General features: G+C 44.2%; 1 protein-coding gene across 1 annotated transcript in view; it reads left to right on the top strand.

Moving 5' to 3' along the window:
* KIAA2012 (KIAA2012 ortholog) overlaps positions 1 to 15341 on the top strand; it is an 86985-nt gene extending 71644 nt beyond the window's left edge. The window contains exons 18-24 of the mRNA XM_054043309.1: positions 1348 to 1522; positions 2559 to 2697; positions 4334 to 4710; positions 8112 to 8314; positions 11739 to 11911; positions 13652 to 13871; positions 14422 to 15341. Of these exons, the coding sequence (XP_053899284.1) occupies positions 1348 to 1522; positions 2559 to 2697; positions 4334 to 4710; positions 8112 to 8314; positions 11739 to 11911; positions 13652 to 13871; positions 14422 to 14581 (1447 nt within the window). The 3' untranslated portion in view covers positions 14582 to 15341. The remainder of the gene's footprint in view (positions 1 to 1347; positions 1523 to 2558; positions 2698 to 4333; positions 4711 to 8111; positions 8315 to 11738; positions 11912 to 13651; positions 13872 to 14421) is intronic.
* Positions 15342 to 15789: the final 448 nt, after the last annotated feature.

Raw genomic sequence — 15789 nt, 5'->3', positions numbered from 1 at the left:
GAACCACAGACTCTTGTCTAGACAAACCCCAAAGTAAGAAGGAAAACAAACAGTGGTGCATTATGCAGAAAATCCATTACTGAAAACTAACTAAGAGGTTTGGATAACACTGAGCTAAATTCTTCAGTATGTTCTGTCCGCTTTGCACTGCTCCGGTGATGCAAAGCAGCCGGCGACACACAGCAGCCAGCCATTTAAGCCAAATCTGTGGTTGCTTTGCATCAGTGAAGTGGTGCAAAGTACCTGGAACCTACTAGAGAATCTGCTCCAAAAGGAAAAGGTAAAGATAAGATCTTAGACTAACCGAGGTATGAGAAGTCACAGTGTCTAGTTGAAGGAACAGACCTCAATGAGATTGCGTTGGGTGTATATCAGGACAGAATTTGTCCTTATCAATAATTGTTTTCCTATTAGTACTATAGTTTATCATCAGATAAATCACAGCCCCTCACTTTTATTAAACTGATTTGTTATATGGAAGTTCCAGCTTGAGCTAGAACTGCTACACCCCCTGCTAGGAATTATCATTATTTCTTTCTTTGAGTACAATGTGGTATTATGTCTCTTAGCTCTGGTATTGCTGTGACTGCTAGAAGAGCAGTAACTTGCATTAAATGAAGGTGTTCAATTTAGAGCATGGATGGAGGTCACGCCTTTTGGATTCTATTCCCAGCTCTGATACTGACTCACTGTGAGACTTTCAGCAAAATTCTTACTCTCTGTCTCAGTTTATTATAATCAGTTATTTTATTAATTTGTATACAGCATTACTTACCTGCATGGCAGATAGATGCACTGAATACAACAAGGTTTCATACTCAAAAATGTGTACAATACCTGCTTATCAGAGGTGGTGCGAGATTTCATCACCTGAGCACTTGTAGTTCCCATTCATTTCAGTGGAATGTGAGTATTCAGCACTTCTGAGAGCCAGGACATTGAATTTTGTAACATTTTCTAGATCTTAAGATGACAAGTTTTACAGGAGTGAAAAGTATTTTAATATATATGATTTTGTTATTAAATGGCCAAGGCACCCGCCAATCAGTCTTTGGATCTTTTTTACAGCACAAGAGAGAATGTTACAGTACTTGCTTTCCTCAGTAATGAGCAGACAAGAGACCTCCAAGCAGAAAAAGCAGCTACCTGCTGGGGCCATTACAATTACATAAGTTGTTCACTGTATGATACTGACAGATCACTCCAAAATGTTTCAGGACTTGCAAGGGAAAAAAGAAAACACATCAGCTTTCCCTAGTCTCTCCTTATGAAGGAGTGACTATCTCTGGAGCTCTAAGACATCACCAAAATCTTGGTCTAGTTATTTGTATTGCTTTAATTTTAAAGGGGTCAAGACTCTGAATCTGGTAACTATCTCCTGGGACCTTCCAGTCACAGGGCGATGTTACAAGAGAATGTTGGAGTAGCCATGAGTGATTCGGAAAAGCAGCATATGACAGAGGGAGAAAAGACCACCCTGCCAGAGGAGCTCTGCAAGCAAACTACTGCCAGCATCAATGCTGTAAGTATCACAGGACACATCTCCAGTAGCAAAACGCCTATTGCGTCGTTCTCCTCCTGGAAGGGGTTTGAGAAGAGAGTTAACATTATTCATACTGGTTATTTACATTAGAACGAAACAGACACTGACTTCATCACTTACAGCCTACCTCAGACACAGAACACAGTGCAATAAAGAAGTAGCCTTTGATTCATGTTACCAAGTCAGACTCAGTTCTATACCAAAAGGATAGAATTAGGAAAGCACAGAATAAGTCTAGTGCTACCAAAGGCCAAATAATAAATACTGTACAGGACTGACACCAAGTGGGCAGAATGGTACTCCACCACTATTCCCCCAGCTGCGCTGCTTCTTTGGGGCCAGTAGCCCTGATGGACACACCAGCAACAGAGAAGAGAAGAGAAGAGAAATGCTATGAACCAATGTTTCCAAGGACAATCCCGTTCTTCCTTGTGGTCTCTTTTTGGTCCAGAAACCTGTGGATTGATTCAGGATGAGGTGGAGCTGTGGGAACAGAGGGAAGGGAATGATGGATGGTACATTATGAGTGATTGTGGGCACAGTGAGTGACCTATCAAGAGTAAAGCTGCTCTCCATTTTGTTTTACAGCTTTGACCCCTGAGTAATAAACATAAGCTTTTCTTGTAGCCTGGGTACAAAACCTCTTATAGAGGAAAACTATTTCCCTCTATATGCCAGAAAGTCACTTGTCAGTGGTCCTGAGATATGGGTAATTCCAAAGTGCCAAGGCAATTACTAGACTCATTCCAAAGTGTGATTTTCAGAAGTGGTACCATAGGAAAGCCTTTAACGTGGGATGCTCTGAAAACAATACATGTTATTGCTGCAGGTGTGGTGCAGGTGTGGTGAAGTTCCACTGTGCCTATGAAAAGAAGATACTCTTCTTTATCATTTCATTCTGAACAGTGTTTGAGGCTGGGCTGCTTGGTACAAAAAAACCTATATTCTTGTTCTTAACTAAATCAATATAACTTATCAGTATGTTTCAGATAAACACTATTACTGTCAATTCTAGTTCCAGGACACAGAAGCTGCAGAGAACAAAACCATGAAAAGGCAGAGAAATGAATTGACCAAGATGGATCCAGTATCCAAAGCACAGAAAAAAAGCAGTAACAAAGACAAACGACACAGCAGAGAAGAATTTGTTGTAGGTAAGAACACACATGAAAAGAAAAAATTTCAGCTTCAGTATCCTACCTTTTTAAAAAATATATATTTATTTATTTAATAAACACACACATACACACACACACACAAATAAGAGATCTGGAAGAAATATCACCAGGAGCAGAATATTAGAACCAAGATCTGCCATGCAGAACTGAAAAGATAATATTTTTATGATGTTTTTGTTTTGCTCTCTGCCCTGTAGCTCAAAAGGTCCAAGGAAGATTCTGGCATTCAGTTCTTATTTTTAGATGTGTGATCAGTTTTTATTAAGATTAATTCTTGCTATTTAGCATTGAATCAGCTAAAGGCTAGCAGTCACTGCAGCAGCAAATAGCTATGTTGTAACCATGCATACCTAGAAGGAAATATTTTCTGTTTTGCCAGAAGCAAATAATTGTATGTAGTTATGCAAATAGACAGGGTTTGTAGCTAGGTTTTTCCTCCAAGGGTGTTTGCAGTGTAGCAGAAAAGAAACATGCATACTGAGAGGTGCACATACATAGTAACTGCTCTTCCTTTTTCATGTTATTTCTACGTTATTACTTATTTGTATTGCAGTAGCACCTAGGGACTGAGGTTCCCATTTTGCTATTCACTGTACACAGATTAGCCTCCTGCCTGAAAGGTCTTACACTGCAAATAGACAAAGGAGTGGGGGCGGGACAGAAAGAGGGAGTGACTTGTCCAAGGTTATATAGCAGGTCAGTGGCAGAGCTAAGTCTACTGGATCCCAGTCCGATGCCCCATCCATTAGATCACACTCTTTTACCATTTGTTCACAAGAGAGAACACACCTAAAAATGTTAACATCAGCATTTCATAATCATTTTTGTCTAGAGAGAGAAGGCCTCAAGCAACACCATAAGAAGAGAAAAATACAACTAATGCAGTAATTATGATTGCTGTTTGATATAAGAATAATAATTAGATAGTAAATTACAGTTGGCTGTCTCAAAAAAAATCTAATGAAGAATTTCTGGATAATTGTTCTGAGATTCATCTCTAAACATTGACAGAGCTAACTTCCTTATTTTTAATTTCATCATAGTAGTCAGAAAAGGTATAATGTTCTGGCTTTTTAAATTGACCTAAGCTGAGCAGGAAACAAGACAAAACCAGAAAAACGAGAGCACCAAATTCTTCTTTTCAAAAATCACTAAATTCCGTGCAAGAGGAAATGTTCATGTCTAAAATGAGTGTTTAGAAAAAAGTTATGTATCATACCTAATATTTACACTGCCTGCCAATAAACTAACACCAGCTCCCTATAATAAAAATATGGAATAGATTTGCCTATGGATTTAAGTACTTGCATTGTAGATGGGCACATAGACAACTAACTGCAATATTGATGACATCTGGAAAACATTCTGCATCTTGATTAGAGATCAGGTTACAGTGGGTTGGCTATATCAGCTGACACCAGGGGATGTACGTGGGAATAAAAGTTTGACCGCTTTTGGAGGGGCACGTTCTGAGCCCCTGCCACCGCCTCAGGGCTGGAGCAGTTGTGGGCCCCTGCTGATTATTGGAGGGGCCCATGCACCTGCTTGCCCCCCCTTGTGCATGCCCTTGGCTGACACAAATCAAGATTTGGAATTAATTGTGTTCTTACAGGAAAACCAAAAGAGAAAAAGGCTGATGAGAAAAGAACATCCTCTCTCAGGAAAAAGACTACTGGAGTCAAAAGACCAGAGACCATCCAAGAACCAAAGCATAAGGAAGGAGGGCAGGAAGCAGAAGAAGCAGATCAGAGCAGTGCAGCTGCTGGAGATGAGGAGTTACATGATGACAGGAGCCCTTCTCCCTCCAGCTCTCCTATTAAGGACCATTTGCTCCCTCCTGAGAGCCCTCAGTTTTGTTTTGAACATTATGACAGTCCTTCTGGGTCTAGTCCAGTTCCCGTTCACGAAAAACTTACTCAGGCTCGCCCAATAATCACCACAGTCAGTGGTACGGAATTGGACGCAGGCATAAGCAATGAGGTCTCAGAGGTAAGAACTGGGGTTTTCCTTTATGGTCAGAGATAGGGAAGAATGATTCCCTGAACTGCATCTTACATTCTAGGATTGCAATAGGGACCTACCTGGTCTGGCTCAGAGCCCGCTTCATCTTCCATGATTCTCTCGCCCTCAACGCAGTTCGGCTACTGAGGTGACTTAGCCCTCTGGCCAGATCACAACAAGCCCACCCCTTCCTGTGTATCAAGTGCAGACACAAAACAAAAATCTTCCTCCCCAGTCTCAAGGTGGACCCAACCCTGCCTTACAGAACACCTGTCTTCTCTTCCACAATTGCTCTTCTGTTCCAACTCTGGGCTCAGCTCCAGCCCTCTGGGGCTCTGCTGAGTCCCTCCAGCGTCCCCATGATCACAGTGTCACCTCACTAGGTGGCAGTGCAGACTGTTTCTTAGTCCTCTGTAGTAGCTGAGGGAACCCACAATCACACCCATCCTCTTCTACAGGCTCCCTGGTCTGGGAACCCAAAACAACTGGGCTTATTGCCCGTCCATCACCTCAACTACTCCGACTCTCCTTCCAAAGGCTTATTTCTGACAGCCAACCCTCCTGCCCGCTCACTAGCCCATCCGCTCCTAATAGAGTGCTGACTCCCAAGGCTGTTTCCCCTGTTTGGCTCCCCATTTGACTGAATGGCCAGCTGCTCATTTTCCTGCAGGCCTGCTCTTAGCCACAGGCTGCCCCCTCATGTGACTTTGCTCATTCCTCTACTTGGAGAGGCCAGCTCTCTAGCACCGTGCTCCTCAGCCCAAACCCCTTAGAGAGCCAGCTCATTGCTACCTTTTGGTTATTGCAGGTCAGCAGGTTATTCACCCCCCAGCAATCCTAGTCTCCAGCGAATCACTTGATGAGATTTATGGCTGGTGAACTTAGAACAAACAAAAGGAAATACAGCAGTATAGTCCGCTTTGTGGGCCTCACTGCCACCAGAGCATTAACTACTGTAACTAAGGAATTAAAAAGGCTGATTAATATTATAACCAATAATGTGTAATTATGTTTGCTGCAGTAAATATAACCGATACTTTACCTTCCTGCTATGGGGAGGAGAGCACTGCCTCGGCTGCTCTTCAAAAACAGTCATCCCCAGTTTGGTAGGAGAGAAAATGGAAGGATAGGAAATCAATTAATCCTCTCCTTCTGGGTCAAGCAGGCTCATTTGTCCTTTCCCCAGTGTCAGCTGTGATCTGCCCCCTTGATGAGAGTTCTACCCTCTCTGGAAGCCCTGACATGGGACCTCTAAACAGGTCAACACCGAGCCTTGAGCCTAGCCCAGACTGTATTGTCCCAGGCTTTCTCCTTCTCTTGTTTCACCCCTCGCAGCTCCTTCTATTTTCTGTTTCTTGATGGGCCTTTTCCACAGCCCCCCAGGATCTCTTAGTGGAAAACCCTGCAGTAGGTTTCACGTCCGATATCTATCGATCAACCTCACTGACTCACACGTCTGAGTGTTGCTTATGTTCCTTGCCTCTCCTTCCCACTTCCTAGCATGCTTTGCAGTAGCCTACAGTCCTATAATCCTAGGGAGACACTAGAGTTTTCAGAATGCCAGTCTTTCAAGAGACAGAACTCAGAGAGGGGATGGGCAGGCTCAGGCCTGTCCTTAAAGGGATAGTAGATCATGTGATTGTGAAGAATAACTGAATCTTGTGCTTCAACAGGGGTGCAGACAACATTTTTTATTTGGAGAGGCTAGAGTTAAAAAATAATAGCTGTTATCTATCACTTCAATGAGTAGTTTGTACCATAACTAAATTTGTCCACTTTTAACAGAGAGAGATGAACAAGCTTCTGTTCCAAATTCAGTGTTTCCTTTATTTATTAATGCAATCCCTAATATTTATGGGGAGGCAAAGCCGCACTGAGCCCCCAGCTGTCTACACCAGGGGTGGGCAAACTATGTCCCCTGGGCCGGATCCGGCCGGCAAGCCATTTTAAGCCAGCCTGCAAGCCACACCATGCTGCTCGGCCCCAGTCTGGTATTCCGGCCGGGGCTCTGGGATGGGGCTGCACCACACAGCTCGGCCCCACTCAGGCCAAGGTGCTGGGTCAGGGGCCACACCACATGGCTCAGCCCGGCTCTGGTGGGGGCGCTGGGTTGGGGACTGCTCCGGTGCTCCAGCTGGGGCTCACACCACGCAGCTCCCAGAAGCCACGGCATGGCCCTGCTCTAGCTCCTACGTGCTCTAATGGGAGCTGCAGGGGCAGTGCCTGCAGATGGGGCAGCATGCAGAGCCGCCTGGCCGCGCCTTCGCATAGGAGCCAGAGAAGGGACATACCACTGCTTCCAGGAGCAGCTTGAGGTAAGCGCTGCTTGGAGCCTGCACCCCCTGAGCCTCTCCCCATGCCCCAACCCCCAGCCCTGATCTCCAAACCCCTCAATCCCATCCCCAAACTCCTCATCCCTACCCCACCCCAGAGCTCACACCCCAACCCCAATTTTGTGAGGATTCATAGCTCACCATACAATTTCTATTCCCTGATGTGGCCCTCGGGCCAAAAAGTTTGCCCACCCCGGTTTACACCCATGTTGAAGATATCATAGGGTCAGAAAAGATTCCCTTTCCCTAACCCATGTACAGTGCTGCACTGGTGCCTTATGGAGACAGTGGAGTCTCCCTAAAGCAGTAGCTACTGCCAGAAATTGGATAGTGGCCTTGATACGCCAGTGGTCCAATCTGGCATTGCAAATCTTACAATCCTGTGTTACTGATGAGTGTTCAATTTATTCAGAGCCTGGGTCCCAGTTTAGAAACTCTGTATCTTCAGACTTCAATGCTGAGACCTTTCATATCCTTCCATTTCTGTTGTAGTATTTTTAGACTTGTTTTCATTATAACCAGTATTTTGCCTTGCAAATATGAGACACATCATTCATATCAATTTCCCGACAATGCAAGACAACTGGCTTCAGGGTTTTGAAGTAAACCCAGCCCTTTTTCCTCCTCCTCCCCAACAGATTTTTGGACAGGCAAAGCGTTTCCAAAGAAATAGAGAGGAGGTGGTATCAGAAATCTGAACTTGAGCCGGGCTTCATAGAATTGGGTTTACAATAGCGAAAAATCAGGGGAACGTAAACTATGGGGGAGCCTTGTGATAGTTATCAGATGTCATCATGCAAGGCACCTGCTAGGAGTCATCCATGGAATGAGAGGTATATTTATTGTACAGAGTAAACGGTGCAGATAAAGTCAATCACATTAACAATGAGCATCCCAGGTAAGGCAAATGTACCCTAGGATATGTAAATCTCATATAAAGTGCATCCATTTCAGGGGCTGTGAATCCCATCGTTAACAATAGAACAAATGAACCAATCAGCAATTAGCAGAGTGCAAACTTTATTTAGTAGGTGTCTTTTCCTTATATCCATTCAGGCTCTCCCTGGAAATCAGCAGGAGGAGAAATTATCACGGGACAGAATGCGAGCAGAGAAGGCAGAGAGAAGACGGCTAGAGGTAGAGAGGAAAAGAAGGGAACAGGAGGAACAGAAATGGAAACAGCAAGAGCAGCAGGAGCGTATGGAAAAAATGAAAGAAGAACTGGAACGGGAGCAGAAGAGAAGGACAGAGGAGATGCGGTTAGTGGGGATAAGGTTCCGGATGGGAAAGGAAATATTTGGGTTGAATGGCAACATAAAAAGCATGATTGTTCTTTGCCATTTAAGGAACACATCAAGTACTTAAACCCCCAAACTCCATCTACCCATACATCGGGAAATACACCTCTCCAAATATCCCACTGCTCACACCAGGAACTCAGTAAGACATCTCAGGGTTGGGTGTCCTCTTATACCAATACTCCCTGACTGCATTTCCAAACAGTAGAACAAGGCAGCACAGATATATTCTGGAACCTTATTTTATATATATATATATATAAGTATATAAATAAAAAGTAGGGTTGTCAAACAATTAAAAAAATTATTCACGATTAATCACGTGATTAAAGAAATTAATTGCAATTAATCGCACTGAGAGCAGCATGTGGAGCCTCCTGGCCCTCCCTGCCTAGGAGACGGATCTGCTAGCTGATTCTGGGGCACAGTGTGGAGCCAGGACAGGCAGGGAGCCTGCCTTAGCCCCGCTGCACTGCTGACCGGGAGCCACCCAAAGTAAGCCTGCGCTCCAACTCCCTACCCCAGCCCTGAGTCCCCCCAACCCTCAAGTCCCCTCCTGTACCCCAAACCCCTCATCCCTAGCCCAGAGCCTGTACCCCCTCCTGCACCCCAACCCTCTGCCTCAACCTACAGCCCCCTCCCGCACTCCAAATGCCTCAGCCCCACTCCCCCCAGCCCAGAGCCCCCTTCTGCACCCTAAAATCCCCCAGCCCAGAGCCTGTACCCCCTCCCACACCCCAACTCCCTTCCTCAACTCACAGCCCCCTCCCACATTCCTCAGCCCCACCTCCCAGACTGAGCCCCCCCTGCACCCCAATCCCCTCATCTCCACTCCAGAGCCCCCAGCCCCATTTCATTCAATTCTGCCTGCTTGCTGTATCACTTATTGCTAGTGGAACACCTCCCAGCACTTCTCCATAGGTTTTCCCATGAGGACAAGGCCACCATCTACACAGGGATAAAAAACCTGCAGCTGGCTCGGGTCAACTAGCTCAGGTTGAAGGGCTCATGGTCTGGGGCTGAAAAATTACTGAGTAGACAGTCAGGCCCAGGCTGGTACCTTGAGTGGGAGGAGGGTCCCAGAGCTCAGGCTCCAGCCAAAAGGTCTACACAGCGATTTTTCAGTCCCACAGTCCAAGCCCCACCAGCCTGAGTCAGCTGACACAGGCCACCAACAGCCATGCCCCCATGTCTTTTATTCCTATGTAGACACATACTTAAATAATATAGATGGTGGTAGAGACTGATATGGTGGCATTTTGGAAGGGCCAGAGGAAGCCTGAAGTTACTCCCTTCTTTTAAACAGTTGATAGAAGGGAAATAATTCCTTCCCCTGACTGCACTTCAGAAGCTATAGGTGGGGGAGGATTGGGAAGACTCTAGGTTATTGCAGTTAATGGAGAGGGAAGATGCTTTAGCTGGGTGTTTTACAGCTATTTCATATGTTTAGTAAATATCATACAAACTGTGTCCCCTAGACCTCAGGAATGAAGGGGAAATTCAAGAGGCACAATACCAGTTAGAAGGGAAAGGCAGGCAACCTACAGCAGTCAGCTACAGCATGGCCTGCAGCTGTCTCTCTCTCCCACATTGAAAGGGCCTACTGACAGACAGGAGTAAGCTCTGATAACATAGGTGAGCCTAAACTGGAAATCTCAGTTGTTAGCCAAAGAAACAGCATGTCTGATTTGCCACTGCCTTGCCCCGCCACATAGTCATTCTCACCAGTGCAAAACGAGTGCTAATAGGGTAAAAATGCTATCAAATCTGAATGCCTTAGATTGCTTTGCATAGTTTTAACTTGTTTGTGGTTGTACAGTGTTCTAACCTGGTCGAGCTGGCCAGTGTGGAAGAGGCACAGCTGTGTTAAAATCTGGTTTAAAAGACATGGTCCAGCCAAGGTCTCAACTTGGGCCTGAGCTATTCTAATTCTAAACAGTGCTTGGTCCCACACTGAATTTTACAATCTAGTTTGGTCACAGTCACTTTTAAACCATACTTAAACATGGTTGGTTGTCAGACATGTAAATGGGTCCTGCTCTGCATTGCTACTGTGCTCCAAAGCCAACTTTCTCTGACCCTCAACTGCAGCATGGGGCACGACAAGGATGTTAGAGGAAAAAATAGGGTCTCCATAGGCAATGGGGAGGAGGCACAGTGAGAAATAACTGTACGCAAGGCCCTGCAATTTGTTCCCCCAGTTCACCTGTTCCCAAAAATTGTAATACAAGAACAAGAGAACACAATTACATTAAAGCAGAAAAAAGAGAACCTTTTTAATTCACTATATGATTAACCAGTGGAACTCACTGCAGTAGGATATTTTGGAGGCAAATAAGTTTACATTGATTAGATGCTTGAATTAAAGTAACATCTACAGTTATAGGAAGCAAGGTGAAAACTACAGAGCTATCAATCTTTATACATCAGAACATAAGCTGATTATCAGTTGAGTTCAAGAAGAAAGCCCCTTCTGCTACCTTCCCCCAGTCCCAATAATACATTTCTGCACAGCTAGGTGTATTAGTATGGGTCCTACCCCTTCCTCAAGACTGTAGAACTGACCATTGTGAGAAACATGATACAGTACCAGACTAACTAGACCACTGCTCTCTTCCCTAAGGGGAATTGCTATTGGTTTCTCATAGTTTTCTTTGGCCCCTAACCATTTATCTCCATGTCCACTCCTACTTCAAAAGCCCTTGCTCAAGTCCTGATCACCTGTCACCTTGACTGTTGCATTTTTTTCTTCTTCTACTGCCTCCTGGACTTTCTTCTCAGTCTTCTCACGTTCACCCAAATCCTGTTGCAACAACTGCCTACCTTGCCCACCACTCTGACCATGTTCAAACCTTCTTCAAATCCCTGCACTGCCTTCCACATCACATTTAAAGCCCTTGTCCCCACCTCCAAGACCCTGCACAACTTGGCTTGTCTCCTCTTTGTTCATTTCCATTTGCTCACCACCTCTTGCTCCCTTTACTTTTTCCATGCTAGCCCTCCCTTGGTGTCCTCCTCCCACTCTGGTCTCCATGCCTTCTTCCATTCCATGTGGCCCAGGCACTTGGAACCCCCCACTCCTTGGTCCTGTCTCCCTCATCTCCCTCTTTAAAACAGACTTCTTCTAGGAGGCTTAAAAACCCTCGTCCACTCCTCAAAGGAAGATTAAATGAGACAGTAGAAACTATGTATTTTTAAAAAATCTAAAATTTGTGGAACCAAAATGACACACCACTAATCAGCCACTTTGTCCTGTTTTAACCATCCCTTCTTCTACATTGTATTCATTTGTAGATCTTTGGGCCAAGAACCTGCTCTTCTTATGATCTGTAAAGAGTGCTCAGCAGGCCCTCGGTGCTCCATCAATTAATAATTTATGTTTCAGTTTACGGAAACAGAAGCTAGAAGAACAGCACCAACGCCAGGAGGAAGAGGCAGCGAGGAAGCTACAACATGAGAAAGCAGCACAGGAACGTATCCGACAGCAGCAGGAGGAATATCGCAGAAAACTTCTGGAGCTGCAGAAGAAGAGACAGCAGGAGGAACAAGAACGGGCAGGTGCTCTAAAGAAGGACTAAAACTTACTGTATCTGCAGATAATTCACCCAGAAGGGTGGTTTTCTGGTGAAGGCACAGGACTCAGACTCAGGAGCTCCTGGCTCTGCCCTGGAATTCCTGAGACACCTATGGCAAGTCTCTTAGTTCCTCATCATCTGTACAATGGTGATGATGATGATAATACTCCTTCTTCATGGAGTGTTGAAAGAGTGAATTAATGAATGTCTATAAGGCACCCAGATACTACAATGATAGGGGCCATCTATGTAAGAACCTAGATAGGAGCTTCTTTATTAAATTCCTCCATGGCTCTAGTAATAAGGGATCCAGAGAAATTCACCACAGGTGGCCTAGTATCCAATGAGGCAGCAGAGAGGTTTCTCAAGCAGTCCCCTTTGATCATAATACAGGAGAACCTGCTTATAGTGGAGTGAAAATCCCAAATTGCATCAGCGCAGTTGGAGTGAATTTCATGCCACCAGCGGTGGAGTCCCTTGTTCTAAATCCTCTAGGAATATTTCATTCCAAGGACACTCTTACCATCCCTGTTCTGACTGAAAAGAAGCTGCCACTACTGTGTGGGTGGGTGAGAGGCAAAGGAATCCTTACCTTCTGCTTTGGCTGCAGCTGCTGGAAGTGAAAACATGGCTTTTGAGAGGCACTTGTGTAGCTGCTAGTGCCCCCTCTGGCAGGAGGGTAGGTGGAAGACAGACCCCCCCAGCCACAGCTGAAAAGGGGAGCTTTGCCATATTGGCCCTCTCCGGTTACAGTGAAATTCAGCTTATAGTAAAGTTTTCGGGAAACATCTCATCTTGTTTAATTAAACATAATCAACCGTGATGCACTCCAGTCCATTTGCTTGATATTAGCGCTACTGTGAGAAGGAATGGTTAGTTTCTGGGTTCTATTCCCAGCTTTGCCAGTGATTTGCACCCATAATCTTATGCAAGTCACTTAACCTCAGTGTGCCTCATTACCCCTATTTTTTGCCTTAATATCTCAATTAACATTTGTAAAGCACTGTGAGATGCTTGGAAGAAAGGCCCTGTAGAAATACACAGGTTGGGTTTGATGCCCTGGCCCTCAGGCAAGAGCAGAGAATGAAAAAATAGAGCTGTCAAGCAATTAAAAAAAATTAATCATGAGATTTAAAACGCTGTGATTAGTTGCTGTTTTAATCACACTGTTAATATTAGAAAACCATTTTTTAAAATATTTTGGGGAGGGTTCTATATATTGGGTCAGGGCTGGGCGTTCGAGGCTTCAGTCCTGCTCATGGCTTCAGATGCTCTTAGGGCACGGGGCTTCATCCCCTCTCGAGGTGCGATGCAGGGCTCTGGGTTGCAGCCTGGAACAGGGCGGGGCTCGGGACTCAAGTCCCCCCGCCACCTGGGAAGCTACGGGCTGGGGCTATTTCAGCCCTGTCACCGCCACCAATGCCTCCCACCCACCCACGCTCCCTGGAGCCATATAACTACATCAGAATCTCAGTTTGCCTTAAAAAAGTAAGTAATAGTTTAGCACTAATAGCTGAAAACAAATACTTGAAAATGTGCTGAATGAGAAGTTAAATTAAAAAAAAAAAGCAAAACTCAATTTTAGGAGGCTGGGGTTTTTAAACACTTGGGGTTGACAATATTGCAACAGCAATATCATTTTGTGTTTTCAATACAGTTAAACAACCATTTCCTAAATAGGCAATCTTGGCAGCTACTAATTATCTGGTCATCCACCCCCTAGAGGCAGAAAAACGCAGACAGAAAGAAAGGGAAATGTGGCTAGAGGTGGAACGACAACGGCTAGCAGAGATGGCAGAAGAAGAACGCCTGGAGTATGAGAGAAGGAAACTGGAGGAGGAGGAACAGGCAAGGCGTGAGGCCGAGGAAAGGAGGAAGAAAGCGGAAGAGGCAGCTAGATTAGCTTTGGAGGAAGCAAAGACACAAGCACAACTTCTAGCCAGGTAAAGTCTTATTCACAAAAGGAAATTATTCCTGCTGAATAGTAACACATCAGTAGTTAACATCAGTCACTTGGGGCCAACCTAAACAAAAACACTACTAGGGCTGGAACTATTTCAGTGAAAATATCTTCACTGGTTCACACTACTGGAATTCCAGTAACGAACCTCAAATTCTAACGTTTGGTCCTCTATACTCTAGAACTCCAAATTACAAAATGATTCTTTGTGGTGTAGACAAAACTCAACCATGTTTTCATTACGTCCCCAAACTGTGTGCTAAAGCTTTCCATGGATCCCAGGTTTTTGAATAGTTCAGGGACACAAGTAATATCCATCTATACTACAAAGTGGTGCATAATGCCCGGTTTCCCAATACAGCTGAAATTATAGTATGGCTGAAGTAAAAAGTTACACCAGCAATGAATTTAAATTGCTGAGTTTATAATTATTACCAAAAAGATATTGACCTAGCCCCCTCCTAGTGAATTGAGGAATACTAGCTGCCTTCCTTTCATTTCTAACTATTTTAATTAGCACTGTTTGTTTGCAGGCAAAGAGAAGCTCTGGAGCAGCACCTGCGATTCCAGCAGGAGTTGCTAGTGGAAGCCAGTGGACTGGAACATACACAGCAAATTTCACGGCCATGGGTTTATTCTTATTTTCAGTTGCTCCAAATGCTAGGCCTGGAGACAGCAAATGAAAACAAATAAATGCGAGGATACCAAACGGATCGGGGTTATTGCAGTGGACGCTTCCAATTCATTGAATCCAATTAAGAGTTCCCTTGAACTTGTCTGACCCAATGGGAAGTACAAAACATGGCCTAAGACTTCCCTATTCCTTCTTGGGGAGACATTTTCTCTTCTAAATCCACTCCCCCAGTAGATAAGTATACTTTATATGCTCATCCAATAGGTGGGAAATCAAGCATTCAAGATGCTATAGTTAACGAATAGACAACCTAATTACCAGCTTGAGTTAGCCTTACAGTCTCTTGTGGACCTTATAAGAGCAGACTTCTCCTACCCTGTGCCCCCCTCCCAGATTCTCAGGACCATTCTGTAGAAGCAGGGCAGTAGCTTTCCACAATCTTGTGGAGGGTATGAGGGCCTCTCTGACTGGCAGAAGGATCCTCCAGCCAACTGACTTACCTATGCTCATCAGATCCAGAAACACCTAGATTTTATGCCTATTAGCATCATAGAATCCCAAGAAGCCAACAAAGATGTCAAATAAAGACTGCTACCACCAAGAGAACAATTCTTGTTTCCCAAAATCAGGTTAATCATGTTTTCTTCTGCATTGTTTTCTTTTATAGCATGTAACAAAGTTAAATTTATATGTGCAAACCATACTACACATTTTCAATAGATTTAAAACTCTGTTGTCAAATATTTTTATGCTCTTGCTGAATTGGAGCTGGACTTCATTTGAATTAAATGTGCATTAACTACTCGTGCTAGAAGCAAAATAAATTGATTTACAGTACTTGAGCTTTCCTGTAAAAAAAAAAAAAAAAAAAAAAAAAAAGGTACTGAGTGGTGTCTTAATGTATGTCGCTCTTTTAGCCCTCTGTATATATTGCCTGTGGCTGATCCTTAATAAGCATGTCTGGCTGTGCACCAGCAATTCAGAGTTTGCACTCGCTGGACATACGCAGCACAGATTTTTAAAAATATTCCATATTCAAAAATAATTTTCCCTTTCTGCATTCTTATAATGAAATAGTATCCACCTGCAAGCTTTTTCATCATATCTGAATGTTAGAAGATCTTAATGAATAATATCCTTATTTTACATAGATGCAGTGTGTTATAGGCTTTTAAAAACAATGTATTACATTTTGTGCATGGTATACAATATCAAGAGAGATTTTGAGTGGAAGGGCAGAATTTAGATGATTTCTTTTCACTTTGAT

This window comes from Malaclemys terrapin, chromosome 11 (assembly GCF_027887155.1).
Source record: "Malaclemys terrapin pileata isolate rMalTer1 chromosome 11, rMalTer1.hap1, whole genome shotgun sequence".
NCBI lineage: Eukaryota > Metazoa > Chordata > Testudines > Emydidae > Malaclemys > Malaclemys terrapin.
This window is presented reverse-complemented; position numbering and strand designations above follow the sequence as displayed.